This window comes from Microcaecilia unicolor, chromosome 14, assembly GCF_901765095.1.
Source record: "Microcaecilia unicolor chromosome 14, aMicUni1.1, whole genome shotgun sequence".
Classification (NCBI taxonomy): Eukaryota; Metazoa; Chordata; class Amphibia; order Gymnophiona; family Siphonopidae; genus Microcaecilia; species Microcaecilia unicolor.
In genome coordinates, this window is record NC_044044.1 from 17,708,941 (window position 1) to 17,727,848 (window position 18,908).

Genomic DNA, 18,908 nt, shown 5'->3' on the forward strand with positions numbered 1-18,908 from the left:
TGTTTACATCAAAAGCGATCAAATAGATACCAAGCATCTCCTTTTGTTTTCCAGATCAATGTCGTTCAATCGAAGAAGAAGTTTGAAATCATGAAGTTTGTGAGTCCTGGGTGGAGGGGGGGGGGGGGGGAGGGTGCTTTCTGGTAATGACCTTTCCCTGGGAGAAGGTGGGGATGAGTCCACATAGAGCATGCTTTGGCCTCATCTCTGGGGTGGGGAACTCTGTTCTCCTGACACCGATGAGGCCCTATTCACTCTTATGGTCTATATATTTTTTTAATCATCCTGTGCAGGTCCCTTCTTTCGTCTTCTTTATTCCTGTGGCAGCAGAGAGTATTCTGGGCTCTCTGCTCCGCTATTTACACATTTCTCCCCAAATGCAGGGTGTAAGCATTTGGTATACCATACTTGGGTGTGGAGAGTCCTGCGGCAATAGGGAGAGAGTACAGAGGGGTTGGCATTTTCAGTCTCTCTAAGGCTTTTTATTTCCCGTAGATGTTGGAATACATGGATACCCATTTTTCCCATTACCAGCAGGGACACCGCACAATGAAGGACCTGGAGACGTACCACAAAAACGTGGCAGGACAGGTAAGAGGAAATGCTACAAACTCTGTATGACCTTGGGGCGATTTACTTTATTCCCCTGTGCCATAGCTCTATTCTCCGGCTCTGACGTTGTCTGTGTGTGGGACATCAGAGTCGGTCATCTGTGGCTCAGTTCTAATCCCCGGCTCTGTCACTGACTTCTGTGTGTGATCTCACAGAGAATCACTTTATTCCCCCCCCCCCCACCCCGTGTCTCAGCTCTAATCCCCAGCTCTGTCACTGTCTCTGTGGAATATCAGGGTGAATCATCTGTGGCTCAGCTCTAATCCCCGGCTTTGCCGCTGTCTGTGTGTGACCTCACAGAGTATCACTGTATCCCCCTGTGCCTAAAACTAAAAGGATCAGCTGCAAAGGTTAGGAATTTAAATAAGGCAAGGATGTTGTTTAAAATACCATTTTGGAAGCCCAGACCAGATGTATTCCACATATTTACAAGGTGGAAAGAAGGGCAAATGACAGCCAGTAAAGTGAAAGAGGCAATTAGAGCCAAAGAACATCCAGTGGTGATCCAGGAAATTACAGACCAGTAAACCTGACCAGTGCCGGGCAACATAGTGGAAACTATTATAAAGAATAAAATTACAGAGCATGTAGATAAACATGGGTTAATGGGACAGAGTCAGCATGGATTCAACCAAGGGGAGTCTTGCCTCATCAGTTTGCGTCATTTCTTTGAAGGTATGAATGAACACGTTGATTAAAGGTGAGCCGGTTGATGTAGTATATCTAGATTTTCAGAAAGCTTTTGACAGAGTTCCTCCTGAGAGAACTCCAGAGAAAATTAAAGAGTCATGGGATAGGAGGCAAGGTTCTGTTGTGGATTAGGAATTGGTTATTGGACTGAAAACAGAGGATAGACGGCCATTTTTCTCAATGGAGGAGGGTGAATAGTGGAGTGCCACAGGGATCTGTACTGGGTCCAGTGCTATTTAACACATTTACAATGATCTGGAAATTGAAAGATACGTGAGGTGATTAATTCGCAGATGATGCAAAACTATTCATAGTTGTTAAAACATGCACATGAACTAGAAAAACCGAACTCTCTATCACGGGACTGAGTAACCTCTTTGCTAGTAATGATCAAGCACTACCACTTTAATCCTTATGTCGAATATGGTCTCTATATAGTCGATGATCTAATGTAGTTACAATCCAATCTATCACTCAAGAACTCTATGCAATACCATAATGCATTCTTCTTTACCATATATGTATGCACTTAATGCAATGCCTTTGTAATTCTGTTACCCGGAAATGGCAACCGCCATTACGGCAAATGTAAGCCACATTGAGCCTGCAAATCCGTGGGAAAATGTGGGATACAAATGCTACAAATAAATAAATAAAACACCTGCGGACTGTGAAAAATTGCAGGAAGAATTAGGAAATTGGAAGACTGGCATCCTAATGGCAGATGAAATTAATGAGGATAAATGCAAGTGATACGCATTGGGAAGAATAATCCGATTCGTAGTTACCTGATGCTAGGGTCCACCTTGGGGGTCAGCACCCAAGAAAAAGGTCTTGGTGTCATTGTAGACAATACATTGAAATCTTTTGCCTAGTGTGCAGCAGCAGCCAAAAACGCAAACAGGATGCTAAGAATGATTAGGAAAGGGATGGGAATAAGGCCAAAATATTATAATGCATCTGTATCGCTCCATGCGTTCAATTCTGGTCGCCATATCTCAAAACCAATAGAGCGGAATTAGAAAAAGGTCAAAGAAAAGTGACCACAGTGATAAAGGGGATGGAACTCCTCCCATATGAGGAAAGGCTTAAGAAGTTAGGGCTCTTCAGCTTGGAAAAGAGATGGCTGAGGGGGGGGGGGGGATATGATTGAGGTCTACAAAATCCTGAGGGGGGTAGAATGGATGAAAAGTGAATTGATTTTTTTATTCTTTCAAAAAGTACAAAGTCTGGGGGACAATAAATAAGAGGAAATATTTTTTCACTCAAAGATTAGTTGAGCTGTGGAACTCGTTGCCAGAGGATGTGGTAACAACGGTTAGCGTATCTGGGTTTAAAAAAAAAAGGTTTGGACAAGTTCCTGGAGGAAAAGTCCGTTGTCTGTTATTGAGACAGAAATGAGGGAATCCACCGCTTGCCCCGGGATTGGTTTAATGGAAGTTTTCTGTTTGGTACTTTGTGACCTGGATTGACCACTGTTGGAAACAGGATACTTGGCTAGATTGAACCATTGGTCTGACCTAGTATGGCTGTTCTTATGTTCTGATCTCCAGCTCTGTCACTGACTTCTGTGTGTGACCTCACAGGGAACTACTTTATCTCCCTCTGCCTCAGCTATAATCCCCTGCTCTGTCAGTGGCTCTCTGTGAGGGTTATATCTCCCTGGGAATGAACACAGTGGTTTGCCAGAACTCTGGAGGAAACGCCTGCATGCTCACCTCTGCTTGGCCACTTCCTGTTGTGTGTCCCCGGCTTGAGCTGTAAGGGTGATATTTTGACCCATACGCTTTCCATTGCACAGGGCAACGGTAGGGAAGGAGGCCGGGCAGCAGCAGCCGTGGTGGGAAAGGGGAGGCCTTTGGATTTGAAATCAGACACTGTTTACCCGATCTGTCCCATTATCATTACTCTTCCTTCTGGATGGAGAAGGCAAGGGAGGGTGCAGGAGTATCAGACAAGTCCCCCTTCCCCTCCCCGGTACCCTTCATCTCCCTTCTTCCTCTGAGACGCTTATCATTTGCTGAGCTAAGTCTTTCTGCTGATGTTTAAATCCTGTATTTGTGATTGTTTGATACTTCTTTGGTGGTTTGTTTTCAGCTCCATCAGCTGGTTCTGGAATCGGCGAGGGAGAAGAGGGACATGGAACAGAGACACATAATCATAAAGCAGAAGGTGAGGGCTGGGCATGGGAGGGTCCTGGGGTCTGGAGTGGGGAGAAAACAGTGGGAAGCTGCTTTAAAGGGGGGAGAGAAAGTAGCAGCCCTGGGAACGAAGGGGGGGAGGCTGAGAGACTGGAACTGACCCCTGTATGATGTCTTCATGAAGTGTTGGACATCGCTGTTTGCGTCCCTTGCTCATCCTGAACTTCAGGTGTCCTTCTCTTGAGTTGCCCTGAATTGAACTCTGCTGAGAGGCAGCTTGTGGGTGTCCAGGACTGAGCTAATGCATGGTTTTTTTGCTAGAGGACCACAACAGGGTGTCGGGTTTAATGGGGATGCCGACTGTGGCTCTGCTTTTCTTCCTTCAGGATCTGGCACAGAACGACTCCACGGTGGAGTTTAAAGCTGATGCACCCAGTGGCATAGTCATGGAAGGATACCTGTACAAACGGGCCAGCAATGCCTTCAAGACCTGGAGCAGGTGAGAGAAGACGCCCGGGAGTGGCGAGACCTCCTATGGAACCGATCTTTGCCACTGTACAGTACTGTAACGTATTCATTCCTACCATAACTGAGATCATTTTCACGCACCTTTCTCACTCCACGTGTAGCTTTAAGTTGGTCCCCTTATTTTGCAACTCCTGTTACAATCTCTTATCTGTCTAAATGTTCCACTTCCATTTACACCCTATGCTAAGATATTTTATTGTGTATTGTTGTCATGTCCCCTACCTCAAACGCAAGCGGCATCCTCGGGCTGCGCAGGGTCCCATCGACATGCACACTTAACTGGCCATGTGTGTGTAGTTCTTCTCTGGCTGCAGGCTCCTTGATTGCTTTGCTTCCATGCACCTGGCTCTGCTCTCTCTCAGGCTCCTTGATTGCTTTGCTTCCACCCACCTGGGCCTGCTCTTCCTCTGCCTGGCTTCCCTTGCTTCTCTCCTATTGGTCTTCCGGTTCGTCCTTCCCCTGCTCTTGTCCTATGACTGTGCCCCTTCTCCCTGCTGATCTCAGACGCCAGCACTTTATCAGCTATTCTCTCCCTAGACACCTTGCTTCGGTTTTTACTTTGGTAGGTGTTACTTGCTCAGTATTGTGCTTCTCCTCTACTTTGTTCTTCGTTGCTGACTCTGCCTGTACCTGGATTACTCTTGTGTCTGATGCCTGCCTCCTGACCTTGCCTGTATCTAGATTACTCTCGTGTCTGCTGCCTGCCTACTGACCTTGCCTGTACATAGATTACTCTCTTGACCTGCTGCCTGCCTACTGACTCTGCCTGTACCTGGATCACTCTCTTGCCTGCTGCCTGTCTGGCCGTCGCATTCATCTCCCCGCTTCCTGCTCCATCTCATAAGCCCAGCAGGCTGCCCGCACCTAGGGGAACGGCAGTCAGCGCAGGTGAAACCCGGGGTTGTACAGCCGCCAAGCAGAACCTGGTCCGAGTACCGGGCTTGGCAGCGCTCTACTTGGTACAAGAACTCACAGGTCTGACAATTGTGTCGACATTTTAAGTAGCAGACTGCACCATAATATTTTATTTATTTATGACATTTGTATCCCACATTATCCCGAACAAGCTCAGGTTCAAAGTGGCTTACATTCAAGAAAAACGTCGAAAATATGATACAGTCGGCTAATTATAACATGTAACATATTAGGAATAATTTTGTGTTTGTCATGAAGCTAGGCTAGAGTATTGGTAATGCTGAAACGTATAAGAGAGACGGCAAAATTCTTTTACAGAATCTCAGATAATCTTCTAAGTAGCGTAATTGCTTGGGTAGAGAATTCCAAAGTTTGGTACTCTTGATATGTGAAGCCTGCGATAAAGATTGATTTGTAAGAAAGACCTTTCCAGTTTGGCTAATGGAGTGAGAGGTATTCTCTAGATTTTTTTTTTACTGTATTATGTGAAGATAAATCAATTAGCTGTTGCATGTATTGGCTATTCAAATATTCAAAATATGAATATTAGAATTTTAGTTTCTGTTGAAACTATTGCCTATGTCTAGATCAATGGTTCTCAACCTTTCTTCTCTTGCGACGTTCCTGACAGGCAACATTCATGTATGGTGTGACACACTGAACACTAAAATTCACAGCTGAAGAAATCAGACCTAAATATTTAATTGTTTGACAGTAAGTTTAGTATAAATTTCCCTACCCCATATCAAAAAAACTGTATGCAATACACCAGTCCCAGATTTCTCACTTAAAGAACAAAATAAATATATATTCAAATTCTGGTGCTACCTCAGTAACAGCAACGCAAAATCCATCCACTGCCAGATAATGTGAAGCGACACAAAAACCTGCAAATAATGCTATTCGGAAACTATGTAGCAAACAGAACCTAGTTTATTTATTTTATTTACTCACACCTTTTTCAGTAGTAGCTCAAGGTGAGTTTCATTCAGGTACTCTGGATATTTCTCTGTCCCAGGAGGGCTCACAATCTAAGTCTGTACCTGAGGCAATGGAGGGTTAAGTGACTTGCCCAAGATCACAAGGAGCAGCAGTGGGATTTGAACCGGCCACCTCTGGATTGCAAGACCGGTGCTCTAACCACTAGGCTACTCCTCCACTCCAACCTATGCACAGCAGACCTGGAATATTTTGAGTTGGGAGTTATTTATTGGGGGTAGTGGGGAAGCAGAAATAGGGACCAGTTAAGGAATTTTAAGAACCTGACTCTCAAGATTGCTGGCCACCCAGTTCGCTGGTACTGATGGTTGTAAAGGAAACACAGGCTTGCTGTGTACACCAAATTGTTTTGTGACACACCTCCCACCCGGTTGAGAACCACTGGTACTGGTCTAGATTGATCTTGTTGTACACCACCCTGGGTGAATGTCTTAAAAAAAGCAGTAAATAAATAAGCAAGCTTTTCCCATCATCTCTCTCTCTCTCTCTCTCTCTCTCTCTCCCTCTCTTCTGTCAATCTTCTGCTCCTCTAACCATCTTTTGGCTGTTTTCCAGGCGCTGGTTTTCCATACAGAACAATCAGCTGGTATATCAGAAGAAACTGAAGGTGTGTACAGGAAGGGGATGGGACCCGTGGGTGAAGCCTCTCGTTGTTTCTGTAGTTGGAAACCTGATCTCCACATTCTCTCCTCCAGGACACGCTGACCGTGGTGGTGGAAGATTTGAGGCTTTGCACCGTGAAACCCTGCTTGGATTACGAGAGGCGTTTCTGCTTTGAAGTGGTGTCCCCGTCCAAGTGAGTGTCCAGAAACAGGTGTGTCACACCATCCTCCATCCAGGGTCTGATAGTGCCGGGTGGAAGGAATGGGGTAGCAGGGGGAGGAATGTTCAGGGGGGAGCCACACCAAAAAAGCGACTCAAGGGGAACAAGGCTTTGGATTTCCTCAGCGGCTTCTATATTAACCTCATATAGCTTATAGCTTGATGTATGGGAAATATTTGTACTAGGGATGTGCAAGGGACAAAAAATATTACGTTTCGGCTTCTTCCTGATTTTCAGATGTTTTTGTTTGTTTATTTCACGCATTCATTTTAAGAAAAGTATTTTAACTTGTATTAAAGCTCATTAAAGTGCACTAATTGACAACCTATGAATTAGCATGCATTAATGAGTTACATTTAGGGCTGCACATTTAAAGCGTTACTAACGCAATTAACTCATTAAATCTTTAACGCGATTAATGGTAGGTCTCCCTCATCCACCTGCAGCCGTCCAATGTTCCTCCATTTCCCTCCCCATCCATATTTTAAAAACATAGGGCTCACCTGGGCTGTGTTGGCTGGCTGCTGGGTCCTGGGTTGACCTTGCTGCTGTGGAAAGAGGCAGAAGAACTCCTGAGGCAGCCAGTGCCGTGGGCAAGGCAGAGCGACGCACCTGCGACCTGGAAGTGACTACAAGAGGTATGAGCCCATGGCACTCCAGGTCTGGGGTGAGGCAGAAGAGGCTCAGGGCAGCAGCATTAGGACCAAAAAGAGGTGACCCGTTGGGATGGAAAGCCGCAGCGCTTGTCTGTGCTGTGCATATGAGGGTGCCGAGTCAGGAGCATGCGCACAGCAGGAGAGGAAGCCTGCCAGGAGTGCACCGAGCATACCCGCAACCCTTGAGGGGCCCCTGGCAAGGTAAATGTGAAGGGCTGGGAGGCCCAGAATGGTCACCGATAGCAGCCGAAGACACCAGGGACCCCCGGTAAGGTATGTGCCTTCGGGGGAGGCCAGGAGCACCATGAACAGCAGCTAGAAACACTGTGGGGATGGTGAGAAGGAGACAGAAAAGAGAAGAGAAAACAAATAGTGAGTGGACAGGAGACCCTGGAAACAAGAGTGAGAAGCAGAACCAGAGACAGAGAACCAAGATGATTAGAAAAAATAAAAGCTCCAGACAAGAAATGCAAGAAAAATGATTTTACTTTAAGTTTAGTAATTGAAATATGTCAGTTTTGAGAATTTACATCCGCTGCCTATATTTTGCACTGCATAGGAGGAAATGTAAGGGAGACACTTTCTGTGATTAATCATGCAATTAAAATTTTTAATCGATGTGCAGCCCTCGTTAAATTGATTTATCACTCATAATTTTTTTTTTAAAGAGCGCTAATGAACTTGGCTATTTAAATAACGCATGGATACATACTGTGAGATCAGCACAACTAAAACAAGCCAGAATCCAAAGGAAGACTCGCTTTCTTAATTTTCAACTATTTATTGCAAACAAATGAAAGCAGTTAACTTACTGTATGCAGCTAGTGAAAACAAGAGTTCTGCCTAGGCAGCATGAGTCCGTGAAGCTGAACGCTGATCAGTTGGGTGTTGAGGAACCGGAGAAATAGATTCTGAATTATTACAGAGGTGGGCGTTAAACTTGAGTGGAAACAGGGATATCTGTCTGTTGACTTGATAAATGCATGGAAGATTCAGGGTCTTGTAAAAGAAGATTGGACTCTTTGGTGAAAAAGAAGATGCTTTCTCGGGGAAGAGAGAAGGACAGAGAGCTGAGGACAGCTTTCTTAGGGAAGAGAGAAGGGTGGCGAGCTGAGGACAGCTTGAGCCCAAGATGGTGAATTTTGTTTTGCAGAGAGGGGTGCAGAAGACACCCATAAGACCAGGGGCTGAGGAAATGACCGATAGAGTCAAGAGCATGCGGTTACAGGAGTGAAGACAGTAACTGGAGTAGAGAGATGTGGTAGCCGTGTTAGTTCACTTCCAAAGGTAATCAATAGAAATAGAATAAAATAAAACAAGAGAAAAGAAAGTAAGATGATACCTTTTTTATTGGACTAACTTAATACATTTTTTGATTAGCCTTTGAAGGTAGCCGCTCTTCGTCAGGAAACAGGTCAGATCCTGCCAGGAGGTTGATGCTAGCCTGAGCTATTTAATACAAATACAATAAATGTAAACATGCACACGCGTGTTTTGATGCATGCTAACGAATGCTCATCCTTCATGTTCAAAGCTGCATGTGTGGCCTGGCAGCGCAGTTCCAGAGTAAGGTGGATATATAAGTGTATTTGTGTGAGGGGGGCCTAGCACCAGCAGCCCAGGTGAGATCCAGCGTCTTTCCCATCCTTCCAACCCTCCCCCCCCCAATCCTCGACTTTCCTGGAGTATTGAATGGCAGGCAGCAGCAATTGAGACTGCTCTGCCGGCCACTGGTCGGTCTTCCTGCTGTGTCCCGCCTATATGTAAACAGGAAGTTACTTCACAGGAGGCGTGATGCAACAGAAAAAAGGACCCGTGGCCAGCAAAGCAGTCTCGATCGCTGCTGCCTGCTATTCAATGACTCCAGGCAAGTAGAGGACCGAGGGAAGGGAATGTTTCAGTGGCAGCATCGGCCCCTTAACATTGTTTGCCCTGGTCCCAACTTTGTCTCTCGGTGGCCCTGGTGAGTCCCTGTCTGTGTGTGTCTGTGTGTTTCCAGGGTAATGTTGTGCTCTCGGTCCCAGGAGCTGTATGCTGCAGGCGGATTCAGATAAATATCAGCAGACCTGGATCTCGGCGGTTCAGAGCAGCATCGCTACAGCATTCAACGAGAGCCGTGAGGATCCCACAATGCAGGTGAGGCTGAAACAGTGACTGTCCTGCAATAGCAAGGGGTATTAAAAAAACAGCAGGGCAGACGATCCGCAAACTCCAAGACGGAAGAAAAAAAAGAGCAGATCAGTGATAAAAGTATCCACGCTTTATTAGTCCATCCACATATAAAACAATGTTGGTATTGTAGTGCATGGATGGAAGACTAACCCAGGAAGTCAACCATAAGATACATATATGTAAGATCTGGGCTGGTTTTTTAGAACTTGATGAAGTGGAAATTTGATAACAATTGTTGGCAAGTTTTATTTATTTATTTGGATTTTGCTCACACCTTTTTCAGTAGTAGCTCAAGCTGAGTTACATTCAGGTACTCTGGATATTTCTCTGTCCCAGGAGGGCTCACAATCTAAGTTTGTACCTGAGGCAATGGAGGGTTAAGTGACTTGCCCAAGATCACAAGGAGCAGCACTGGGATTTGAACTGGCCACCTCTGGATTGCAAGACCGGTGCGCTGACCACTAGGCCACTCCTCCACTCCGGAATCTTGCTGTTCTTTGGGGTTCTACATGGAATGTCGCTACTCTCTGAGATTCTGCATGGAATCTTGCCAATCTTTAAGATTCCAGAATCTTTATTTATTTATTTAGATTTTGCTCACACCTTTTTCAGTAGTAGCTCAAGGTGAGTTACATTCAGGGACTCTGGATATTTCTCTGTCCCAGGAGGGCTCACAATCTAAGATTGTACCTGAGGCAATGGAGGGTTAAGTGAGACTTCCCCAAGATCACAAGGAGTAGCAGTGGGATTTGAACCGGCCACCTCTGGATTGCAAGACCGGTGCTCTAACCACTAGGCCACTCCTCCACTCAATGACCACGCTATAAAGGCGTAATAGAGAGGATCACTGAGTAGCCCCTGACGCAGCCCTGCTGGGCGATACACGGCCTGTGTCGGGCATTGTTTTATATATGGATTGACTAATAAAGTGAGGATACATCTATCACTGATCTGCTTTTTTTTTCTTCCGGCATAGCAAGGGGTATTGCAGGGCTGGAGTGAGGTGCAGAGCTGTAAGGGGAAAATTCTTAGTACTGGAATAGCAGAGGGTGTTGCAGGGCAGATGTAGAACAGTGTGTGGGGGGTGTCACTCCTGCTATTCTATGCACACAGCTACTGCCCTTCAGTACCCTACAGTGTTACAATATTGAAAATCCACTGCTTATTTCTGGGATAAGCAGCATAAAATGTATTGAACTTTTTTTTTTGGATTTCGCCAGATATTTGTGACCTGGATTGACCACTGTTGGAAACAGGATGCTGGGCTTAATGGACCTTTGGTCTGTCCCAGTATGGCAACACTTAGGTACTTATGTACTTGGGATTCTGAATGGAATGTTACTACTCTTTGGGGTTCTACATGGAATCTTGTTACTCTTTAGGATTCCGGAATCTCGCTTTTGTTTGCAGTTCTACATGGAATGTTGCTACTCTTTGGGTTTCTGCCAGGTACTTGTGACCTGGATTGACCACTGTTGGAAACAGGATGCTGGGCTCGATGGACCTTTGGTCTGTCCCAGTATGGCAACACTTAGGTACTTATGTACTTGGGATTCTGAATGGAATGTTACTACTCTTTGGGGTTCTACATGGAATCTTGTTACTCTTTAGGATTCCGGAATCTCGCTTTTGTTTGCAGTTCTACATGGAATGTTGCTACTCTTTGGGTTTCTGCCAGGTACTTGTGACCTGGATTGGCCACTGTTGGAAACAGGATGCTGGGCTCGATGGACCTTTGGTGTATCCCAGTATGGCAATACTTTTGTACTTATGTACTTGGGATTCTGAATGGAATCTTCCTACTCTTTGGGGTTCTACATGGAATCTTGTTACACTTTAGGATTCCGGAATCTCGCTTTTGTTTGCATTTCTACATGGAATGTTGCTACTCTTTGGGTTTCTGCCAGGTACTTGTGACCTGGAATGGCCACTGTTAGAAACAGGATGCTGGGCTTGATGGACCTTTGGTCTATCCCAGTGTGGCAATACTTATGTACTTATAACACGGACACCCAGTAATCAAATGGGCAGCAGCATTCTGGGCAACTTGAAGGGCCTGCAAATCACTTTTAGTGAGACGCAAAAATAGAGAATTACAATAGTCATATAAAGGGTAAACAAATGCTTGTATCACTGTATAAAAAGTAATAGAATTTAATATGTTCTTTTAAGGCAATAGCAATTTTAATTTGAAGAAAATGCACTGAATAACTGATTTGCTGGTGAGGAACTTATTTCACACCCCTTAGCCCCTGACGCACCCCCTATGTAGTGGAGAAGTAGCCTAGTGGTTAGTGCAGCGGACTCTGATCCTGGGGAACTGGGTTCGATTCACACTGCAGCTCCTTGTGACTCTGGGCAAGTCACTTAACCCTCCATTGTCCCAGGTACAAATAAGTACCTGTATATAATATGTAAACCGCTTTGAATGTAGTTGGAAAAACCACAGAAAGGCGGTATATAAGTCCCACTCCCTTTCCCTTTCCTTATGTAGGCGAAACACAGTCCGTGTCGGGCATTGTTTTGGTTTGTGTTTCACCAGTAAAGATTTGTTTCTATTTTCTACTGATCTGCTCTGTTTGTTTCCACGTTGGCGTTTGCGGATCGCTTGTCCTGTTGTTTTCTAGGACAACTTAATGTGCTGCAGGGTAAGACGGAGGTGCATTGGTAGAACTGTGTGTAGAATGTACTGGAATCCAGCGGGTGCTACAGGGTAGGAATGAGGTGCGGTGACAGAGCTGTGTGCAGGAGGATGTCAGTACTGGAATAGCAGAGGATATTAATGGGAGGAATGAGGTGCACTAGTAGCGCTGTGTCGGGGGGGGGGGGGGGTTCTTGTTTGTAGCATTGGTAATATTGTGATTTGTCTTTCTCTTCCAGAGACTGGAGAGAGCTAGTTCTGTGACTGCAGCCACCCTGGACCCATCCCGGTTGCCCCATGAAAGCCTGGATAAGAAGGTGTTAGAACAAGTACAGCGAATCCCTGGGAACGCTCAGTGCTGTGACTGTAAAGAGCCAGCCCCAGAGTGGGCCAGCATCAATCTGGGGATCACCTTGTGTATCGAGTGCTCTGGGATCCACAGGTGAGAGACACCTCCATCTCTTCGTTGGGCTACTCTGCATGTCAAACTGGGGTTACTATATTTTGTCCCCCAAAAAGGAGGACACATGCCCTGCCCCCACCACACACCCTGCCCCCTTTCATGCCCTCACTCCACCCCCTGTCACATTTTCCCCTCCCCCCTGTCACACACCCTGTCACCCCCCTCCCCTTACCTTACTACTGTCCTGGTGGTCTAGTGACCTCTTCAGGGCAGGAAAGAGCCCCCTCTTTCCTGCCCAGAGTGCTGCCCTGCATGCATCCTTCCTGTTGGTGATCTTGGCGCCAATTCAAAATGGCTGCCGAGAGTTGAAGTCTCACGAGGTCACTTCAATTCTCAGCGGCCATTTTCAATCAGCGCCGAGATCACCAACAGAAAGGATGCATGCAGGGGCAGCGCTCCGGGCAGGAAAGAGGGGGCTCTTTCCTGCCCCAAAGGCGGAAGAAGAGGTCACTAGACCACCAGGGCAGTAGTAACTAAGGGGAGGGGAGGCTAGCAATTTGCCCGTTTGTCCGGATTTCTGGACAAACAGGCAGGCTGGCAGGCAGGCTGTCCTATAGGACGGCCCACCCGCCAGCCTGCCCATTTGTCCAGAAATCCGGACAAACAGGCAGATTGGCAAAACCCGCCCAGTTGCCCGGACATGTCCTCAAAAAGAGGACATGTCCGGGTAAATCTGGACATATGGTAACCCTATATCAAACTCTCAGAGATGGAGATGTGAGAGAGACTGACCTCCCACTTGCACCCTCTGTACTTTTTCCCACTCTCGCAGACACTTGGGGATCTACAAGTGAGAGATATGAAAGATCAGGGTGCAGTCTGGACATTTACCTCCACTAGACCCTCTTCCTCCTGCATCACACTGTTCTATCCCACTTTCTCCTCATAGCTCGCCACAAATCTCTCCTTCCCCTTTTCGCTTCCCTCACAGCCTCATTCCCTCTCTCCTCTCCTCCCAGGAGCCTCGGTGTTCACTTCTCCAAGGTCCGATCCTTGACTCTTGATTCCTGGGAACCAGAGCTTGTCAAGGTACAAAGATCTTTGTGTCCGTGTGTCCCTGGGTGCTCATGTGCACATCCTTGTTCATGCGTCCGTGTGCCTGTGCGTCACTTTTTCTGTCTTTGCATTATCTCTGATATTCCTTTACATTCACCGTCTTCCCCTCTTTATCCCCTTTGCGTCTGTCTTTTACAGTTAATGTGCGAGTTGGGGAATTCTACCATTAATCGGATCTATGAGGCCCGGATCGATGAAATGACTATCAAAAAGCCAAACCCCAGCTGTTCCAGGTGGGTCCCTGGAAGTCAGCCTCTTGCAGTAAAGCATCTACACCAGAGCTTCCTAAACTGTTAGTCACAAAACCTGCGTTTGGGGTCGTGACCTGGGTGGGCACCATATAGAACGCCATTGTCACGTACTTGCTGGGGGGTTGTGTGCTTTCGGCGTTGCAGCTGCTGAAAAATTGGTGAGCGCTGCTCTACACACCACTGCTATCCTTTGGTGCCCTCTGTTGGAGGAGTGCTCCCTCTGCTGGTCACAGCTGATTCGACTGTTGGCACTGCTTAATTTGTCTGTCTTCCCTCCTAGGAGTGAGAAGGAGGCCTGGATCAGAGCAAAATATGTTCAGAAGAAATTTATTAACAAGCTACCAGAGATGGGAATCCGACTTTGTTGTCGTGGCCGTGGGAACACCCTAGAGAGGCTGCCTGGTAGGCCAGAGAAGTTTCCCAAGCCTCCCTTGAAGCCCAAACCAGGAACACTGGTGCGATCCCCAGGTATGCAACTTGAACCTCCTCCTCAGTCATAAAAGAAAGTTTGTAGAATAGGGTATAGTGAAGACCATATTTTGTCCCCCAAAAAGGAGGACACATGCCCCGCCCCCTTTCACACCCACCCCCTGTCAAATTTTCCCCCTCCCCATCACCCCCCTCCCCTTACCTTACTACTGCCCTGGTAGTCTAGTGACCTCTTTGGGGCAGGAAAGAGCCCCCTCTTTCCTGCCCGGAGTGCTGCCCTGCATGCATCCTTCCTGTTGTTGATCCTTGGCGCCGAGTCAAAATGGCCGAGGTCACTTCAACTCTTGGCGGCCATTTTGAATCGGCTCCGAGGATCAGCAACCGGAAGGCTGTATGCAGGGCAGTGCTCCGGGCAGGAAAGAGGGGGCTCTTTCCTGTCCTGAAGGTGGAAGAGGTCACTAGACCACCAGGGCACTAGTAAGTAAAGGGAGGGGAGGCTAGCAATCTGCCCGTTTGTCTGGATTTCTGGACAAACGGGCAGGCTGGCGGGCCGGCCGTCCTATAGGACAAACGGGCAGATTGGCAAAACCCGTCCGGTTGCCCAGACATGTCCTCAAAAAAAGAGGACATGTCCAGGTAAATTTGGACATATGGTAACCCTACCAAACAGGAAATGCACACAGAGCTGCTTTACCACTAGGTGAACTAGCCACCCCCCTAGGGCTGCACAAATCTAGGGTTGATGTTGGCCTGATGTGGCTGTCATCAGCAGCACTAAATCACAGCGAGAGCTGCCGGCAGGGAGGGTGTCCCGGCAGGCCTTGAGTGCACACATCAACTCAAGACTCCAAGCCGGCAACTCTCATTGTGATTTAGTGTTACAGCAACATCAGAGCAGCAATAAAGGGGAAAGAACAAAAGATGAGAGATCTGAATATTGGGGTGGGGGGTAGAATAGGGAAGGAATGATGCTAGACCCTTGGAGGGAAAAGGAAAATAGCAATGCTAGATACTTGGGGGGGGGGGGGAGAGAGAGGAGGGTAAGCAATTCTGGACACTTGGGGGAAGGGAAGAAAGGAAGGAGCAATGTTGGACATGGGATGAAAACAGAAGGGCCAATGTTGGGACACTTGGGGGAGGGGAGAATGGAATTGGTGAGCTGGACACAGGGTGGTGGGAGAAGGGAAGTGGTGAGCTGTATAGGGCAGGGGAGAATAGAAGGGGCAAGGCTGGACAATTAAGGGGGGTTAGAAGTGAAGGGGTCGATGCTGGACACAGAGAAAATGGAAGGGGCAACGCTGGACACTTGAGGAGGGTAGAAGCGAAGGGGTGATCCTAGATACTTGAGGGAGGAGGGGGAACGTAGGGCCTTAAGCTGCCTCTGAGGGTCGCCCACAGCTGAAGGCTTGCTTAGGCTGTCGGACACCCTTGGGCTGGTCCTCCGTGCACAGTGAGATTGGTGGCAAAGGTGGGATTGGACCCTGGTTCTGTGGGTTTCACAGCAGTCGGCTCTCAGCACTGTGTAACTTTGCCAGCTCCCGTTTCCTCCTGCACCATTTTTAATCGAACCAGGATCAGAGCAGCCCGCCTCAGGCCCACTCCACAGATCAATAGTGGTCTAACTCTTTCTTCTCTCCTCAGGTGTGAACCGTGGAGTCAGCTTAAGCAGTTCTACAGCCCTGAGCCCTGTACAAGGTAGGCAACAGACCCCCCACCACACACACACCACCACCACCGGCTTTCTGGCTACAACCAAGATGGCTTACATAAACCCAATGTATCAACCTCACGTTAACCATATCTAATAATACATACATTATAAAATCACATGACATTCTAACCATAGGACCATATGTAGCCAAATAACTGGCATAAAGCACCTAAAATTGTATAAAAAGTGAAAATCTTACATGATGCCGCATTGCTGTGCTTCATTCAGCATTTTAGATCACATCCCCTGTAATTAGTACAATTATTAGCTAAGAGCAGGGACAGAGACCTGCCTTCAGCCCCTCACTCTTCGCCCCCTGCTAACGCCCAAACTGCACCCTCTCCAAAGTCACTGCTGCTGCTCTTTTGATAAACGATGTGAAATAAGAGTAATATAACACAGCATAGATAAGCATCCCCAGACTTCAAGTGAAAGGCCACATAGAACATTTCAAAGCACGGAAAGGGCCAGGGAGGGACGGTGGGGGAGGGGGGGGGGTTCCCTCTGGAGTATCACTGAGCGGGAATGTGGTCCTTTCAGTGATTTCTGAAATGAAGAGGGAGGCAGAGGGGTTATAGAAGATACTCTGTCGGTAAAAATAATTCTAGGAAGTTGGCAATCTTGCCGCTTCCCGGGGAACCCTATTGCCTGTTGCACCCTTCCTTTCCTTAGCATCTTTCCCCTTGGGGGAGTGGGTGAATGCAGTGGTGTACCGAGGGCGACCGGGTGCACGCTGCAGGAGGGGTGCAGGGAGCAGCCGTGCGGCTGTCTGCTCCGCTGGTTCCTTCTCCCTCTGCTGTTACTTCCTGTTCTGGGGCAGAGGGAACAGGGAACCAGCGGAGCTGACAGCCACGCAAGAAGGGGAGGGCCTTGGAGGTGATGCGCCAGGGGGGACGGCGATGCATCCGGGGGATGCTGCACCCGTGGGGGGGGGGGGGTGCACAGCGGCTAACCGCCCCGGGTGGCAGCCGACCAAGGAGCGCCACTGGGTGAATGGTGATCTCTCCTACTCCTGCTCCCTTATGCTCTTTTCCCTCTCTAGCTTCCCTTTCTCCCACCCCCTCACTTCCTTCTCACGAATACCCCCTTCTCTTCCTTGTTTTCTTTCCCTCTCACCCTCCTGCATCTTCCATCTTTGACGATGGGGGTTGGGAACGTTGCAGGTTCTGCGTCTTTCGCCGTTTTCTGCTGTATGTGGCCTAAAAATAACAACATAAGCCCTTGTTCTGCGAACCAGTCTGGCCACAGTTGGCGAAGGCGCGGCAGGCCGGAAAGACCTGCCCCTCCTCCCCACCCACGGGCCTTAGTTTGACGGACCCCTGGTGGAGAACATAAGATAGGAATAATAGATGCCATAAAAGTTCTTGCACTGTAGTGTCGAATGACATGGGGATGGGGACGCACAGTAATCTGCAGGGGACGGGATGGGGGTGGGGACAAACTTTGCCCCGTGTCATTCTCTACAATATAATGAAAGAGAAACATTGAATATTTTAAATCAAAATACTGTTATGCTGTTCCTCTCCATATTTGCACCCTGTGCGGCTCGCACTGCCTGTTCGTGATCAAAAAACATTTACACCAACAGCCCTCATATAACCTGAGACCAGTGCTGTGCTGGAGCGGGCTCTCACAGGCTCGCGAGAGCCGTTTGTTAAGTTTTTAAGAATTTTGGGAGCCGGTTGTTAAAGTAGGCTTGGGCCCCCTCCTGAATTCTCTTTTACTTTGCTGGCAGTGACGCTGGCCCCACCAGCCAAGTAAATAGACTGCTGCTGCTCCCTGCTCCTTGTTTCTGACTCTGAGCATCAGGCTGGGACTTTTCATGCAAGTGCAAGAAGGTTCCATCATGTTGCTCACAGCCAGAAACAAGCAGCAGAGAATGGTGGCAGTCCATTTATTGGCTGGTGGGGCTCGGCAAAGGTATGCCTAGCGTGCCCGCACAAGGGAGAAGAGAGAGAAGCATGTATCCCCACACCCCACCCCCAAAATTTCAGGGCCGGCTATGCCCAGAGAGAGAGCCCGTTGTTAAAAATTTACCAGCACACCCCTGCCTGAGACTGAGAGTCAGAGAGTATGTGAAAGAGTTTTCAAACTCCCAAAAGATCAGCACACACAATCTCCCCCCCCCCCCCCCCCCCCCACCTACTCATTTTTAAAACCAAAGAAAATGAAGTTTACTTATAGAAAGCAGAATGAGTGCATAAGCTTCAGTATTAAAAACACCGTGATATGTGCATGAAGGTTTATAAACCTGTTTCCTGTATAATTTGACGACGTAAGTACATAAGTAATGCCATACTGGGAAAAGACCAAAGGCCCATCAAGCCCAGCATCCTGTCCCCGACAGCAGCCAATCCAGGCCAAGGGCACCTGGCAAGCTACCCAAACGTACAAACATTTTATACGTGTTATTCCCGAAATTGTGGATTTTTCCCAAGTCCATTTAGTAGCGGTCTATGGACTTGTCCTTTAGGAAACCATCCAACCCCTTTTTAAACTCTGCCAAGCTAACTGCCTTCACCAAGTTCTCCGGCAACATATACAGAACCCCAGGCTCACGTTCTTCCGCTCTCATCCCACCGTGTTCTCCTTCCTAGTGACGACTGACACTGAGGGCACAGGCATGGATGAGGATCTGCGAAATCTACACCCCGGGGCATTGCTGTACCGGGCAGCGGCCTGCCAGAATCTTCCTATCATGGCTGATGCCCTGGCGCATGGAGCGGATGCCAACTGGGTCAACGGTGGCGAGGAGAATAAGACACCGCTCATCCAGGCTGTGCTGATGGTAATGCTGGGCTAGGGTGAACGGGTGTACTTT

General features: G+C 47.8%; 1 protein-coding gene across 1 annotated transcript in view; it reads left to right on the forward strand.

Annotated features, from left to right (window-relative positions):
• The window catches only part of ACAP1 (ArfGAP with coiled-coil, ankyrin repeat and PH domains 1), a 68,479-nt gene that overhangs the window by 35,082 nt on the left and 14,489 nt on the right, over positions 1 to 18,908 (forward strand). The window contains 13 exon segments of the mRNA XM_030187177.1: positions 55 to 99; positions 496 to 591; positions 3,400 to 3,474; positions 3,830 to 3,942; positions 6,441 to 6,492; positions 6,581 to 6,681; positions 9,389 to 9,500; positions 12,417 to 12,619; positions 13,600 to 13,669; positions 13,835 to 13,929; positions 14,228 to 14,415; positions 16,018 to 16,071; positions 18,685 to 18,875. Of these exon segments, the coding sequence (XP_030043037.1) occupies positions 55 to 99; positions 496 to 591; positions 3,400 to 3,474; positions 3,830 to 3,942; positions 6,441 to 6,492; positions 6,581 to 6,681; positions 9,389 to 9,500; positions 12,417 to 12,619; positions 13,600 to 13,669; positions 13,835 to 13,929; positions 14,228 to 14,415; positions 16,018 to 16,071; positions 18,685 to 18,875 (1,395 nt within the window).